A 3,231-nucleotide genomic window follows, 5' to 3' on the forward strand; every position below is an offset into this window, starting at 1 on the left:
GTGTGTGTGTGTGTGTGTGTGTGAGGGGCGGGTCCGTGAAGCTCCGCCGCTCGAACAAGAACAGCGGGATCCGGGGATCCAGAGCAGGTCCAGAGCAGAACCGGACTCTAACACTTCTGAAGCTGACACGGTTTAGCATGTTTAAACTGTAGTTATGGATCTGAGCTGAAGTTTCTCGCTCTGTGCGGATTTACAGTAGAACTGCGACCTTTGGCATCGTGGGTGAGAAAACAACTTTATTCTGTTTTAATAGAAATGCACGAACTCTCATGAGACGTGCTGTAAATTTAAATTTAAAAAATGATGTTTAAGTTAAACGATTTATGATGCTGTTATATTCCACGAACGAGAATAGAAAAAGAAGTATTTTTCCCACCGTAGAGTTCGGTTGTCGTGATTGTTAGCTCTAATCACATCTGCATCAGCAGTGTGCAAGAAACGGATATTAATAGAGACGCATTCTGTCTTATAGAGGTCAGCGAAATATGCTTGATGATCGGTGATTTATTTTAGATTGGCTTCATAATAATATTGAAATATTTAGCAAACAGAGTGAAGCAGTCTGCTATCTGAAGATCTCAAACACTCTTTATCTCGACATCTCGTTGTCCTTCAGAGATTTAAGTCCAGTTTAATATGAGGCCTGTTAGAGTTACTCGTGCACTTCAGGAACGCTTTCAGAGATCAATGTCCAGTCAGACTGTCGCTCTAGAGTTCTTTCGGCTCGTTTCGTGGTTTTCTGTGATTCTGGATGATTATTAGCCTATGCATAGATTTGTTTCATAGAAATATACGTGTTTTAAACGCGTTTTTATGACAGCTTGTTTAAATAGCGACAGAGAACGGCACGGGACAAAACTGAAGAAAAAAAACCTATAGCCTATAAAAATAATAACAAAAAAAAGGCAATAAATAAATAAATCTGGGGATAGTAAAATTATTTCAGCATGAACAGATGTTTTGCATGCGAGACAATTACAAAAAGAGAATAATAAATGCTGCAAAATATATTTCCTGTAGCCTATATGTTTTTCCAGGTAGCTATCATCATTTGAGGAAAGGAAAAACTTTTTAACAAGTTAGGAAATCAAGGCGGTGTTTCATGCCTCGGTGTGCTTGTGTTGTGTCAGGATCCTGCTGGAGCTCGGTTCTGAGATGAGCAGTAAAGCGTTACCGGCGCCGGTCCCGCTGCACCCCGCGCTGCAGCTCAACTTCTCGCTCCTGCAGACGCTCAACGCGCTCCCCGCCGCCGCGGACCCTCGGTACGGCCTGAGCTCGCTCCAAACCCTGCAGATGAACCACTGGAGCCTGGGCTACCCGCCCGTTCAGGGCCTCGTGGACCCGCGCTTCGCCTTCTCCGCCGCTCTGCCGTTCGCCGCGCACCTCTTCCACCCCAAACAACGCGTCGCTGCCGCGCTGCACAAGGACAGACCCAGGTTTGACTTCGCGAACCTCGCGGCGGCGGCCACGCAGGAGGATCCGCCCAAACCGGGCGAGCTGGCCAAACTCTCCCCGGAGCGCAAGCCCGCGCGCGGCAGACTCCCGTCCAAAAGCAAAAAGGAATTTATCTGTAAGTTTTGCGGGAGACACTTCACCAAATCCTACAACCTGCTGATCCACGAGCGCACACACACCGACGAGCGGCCTTACACCTGCGACATCTGCCTCAAAGCGTTCCGGAGACAAGACCACCTGCGAGACCACAGGTGAGCTGAGAGAGAGAGTGTGTGTGTGTGTGTGTGTGTGTGTGTGAGAGAGAGAGTGTGTGAGTGTGTGTGTGGTTCACGAGGACTCAAATTTGTATATTAACAGGGGTATGACAGAGGTATTTCAATGTAAAGTTGGTTTATGAGGACACTGCATATGTCCCCGTAATTCAAAAGGCTTAAAAACATAGGCTAAATGGTGCTTTTTAACAAATCTAAAAATGCAGAAAGTTTCCTGTGAGGGGGGTAGGTTTAGGTGTAGGGTTGGTGTAGGGCGATAGAAAATAGTTTGTACAGTATAAAAACGCCTATGGAGAGTCTATGGAGTGTTATAAGCAGCTGTGTGAGGTGCTGTGCTGCCTGAGGAGCTCCAGCTTGACTCACTCTCGCTTGTTTTGCAGATATATTCACTCCAAGGAGAAACCGTTCAAATGTCAGGAGTGCGGGAAGGGATTTTGTCAGTCACGAACTTTGGCGGTTCATAAAACGTTGCACTTGCAGGTAAATTGTCCTCATTTGTATCTTCTGTATGTGAATGACATTCTGCACAAACAGAGTTTTGTTCGTTGAGCTCTTAATTAAAATGTCATGTTTGGGGCTGTCGATTATAGCATGCATGGGCCTGTATAAACATCTCTGGGCCTCAAATGTTGACATTGAAGCGTTTATTTTTGATGGAAAACTGAAGGGAATAATCATTTGCTTGCTTCAAATCTGAACAGGAATCTCCTCACAAATGCCCCACATGCGGAAGAACCTTTAATCAAAGAAGTAACCTGAAAACTCACCTTCTCACCCATACAGACCTCAAGCCTTTCTCCTGCGGCCGCTGCGCGAAGCTGTTTCGGCGCAACTGCGACCTGCGACGCCACAGTCTGACTCACAGCCCACAGCAGGACTACTAACTAGTGCACTAACCAGTGCTCACACAGCAGGACTACTAACTAGTGCACTAACCAGTGCTCACACGCTAGCTCTGCTCTCAGCCTCTGCTCGACTCGCTGGCACCTCAACAGACTCTGTGTGAACTCCTGAAAATAAAGTTTTGATCCTTATTTTTATTATCACCTGCCTCTGAACTCGACGCGTTTGGAGCTGATGGGAGAATCATCGAGTGAATCAAGCGGCTGAGCTGCTCACATGAGCGCAGGATTAATACAATAATGTGTTTCAGTCAAAGACAATAACATGTGAGTGAGAAGAGACGGACACAATTCTGCTTTAATAAAAGAGTTTTCTTTTTCTAAATGGTGACTGGACTTTTGTAAAAAAAATTAAAAAAAAACTACTTTTGCCCTTCTTACGTTTTATTTTCATATATTATGGCCTACGTTATTATTTTATTTATTTATGTCCCGACATGGTTATCTAATTTTAATTATCATTACAAAAATTGTTAGCAGTAACCTATTTAACTTCAGAGCAAACCTTTCGAGTAGCCTAGGCTCCATGAGAGTGTAACACGAAATGTTATTATAGTAATATAAATGTTTTTTTAAGTATTTATGACAACTAGGCTATAATA

At 44.5% G+C, this 3,231-nt stretch overlaps 1 protein-coding gene across 3 annotated transcripts in view; it reads left to right on the plus strand.

Moving 5' to 3' along the window:
* The window catches only part of LOC107742607 (protein odd-skipped-related 2-like), a 5,500-nt gene extending 2,546 nt beyond the window's left edge, over nucleotides 1-2,954 (plus strand). The window contains exons 1-4 of one of the 3 annotated variants that reach the window (XM_016555650.1): nucleotides 101-222; nucleotides 1,131-1,706; nucleotides 2,108-2,207; nucleotides 2,429-2,954. In XM_016555650.1, coding sequence (XP_016411136.1) covers nucleotides 1,156-1,706; nucleotides 2,108-2,207; nucleotides 2,429-2,611 — 834 coding nt within the window. In that variant the 5' untranslated portion in view covers nucleotides 101-222; nucleotides 1,131-1,155 and the 3' untranslated portion in view covers nucleotides 2,612-2,954. Of the gene's footprint in view, nucleotides 1-100; nucleotides 223-1,130; nucleotides 1,707-2,107; nucleotides 2,208-2,428 lie in introns of those variants that run through there. The other 2 variants (XM_016555652.1, XM_016555651.1) reach the window with 2 other exon arrangements.
* The last annotated feature ends 277 nt before the right edge of the window (nucleotides 2,955-3,231 follow it).

Source organism: Sinocyclocheilus rhinocerous, unplaced genomic scaffold, assembly GCF_001515625.1.
Source record: "Sinocyclocheilus rhinocerous isolate Xijiao unplaced genomic scaffold, SAMN03320098_v1.1 scaffold1669, whole genome shotgun sequence".
NCBI classification, from domain to species: domain Eukaryota; kingdom Metazoa; phylum Chordata; class Actinopteri; order Cypriniformes; family Cyprinidae; genus Sinocyclocheilus; species Sinocyclocheilus rhinocerous.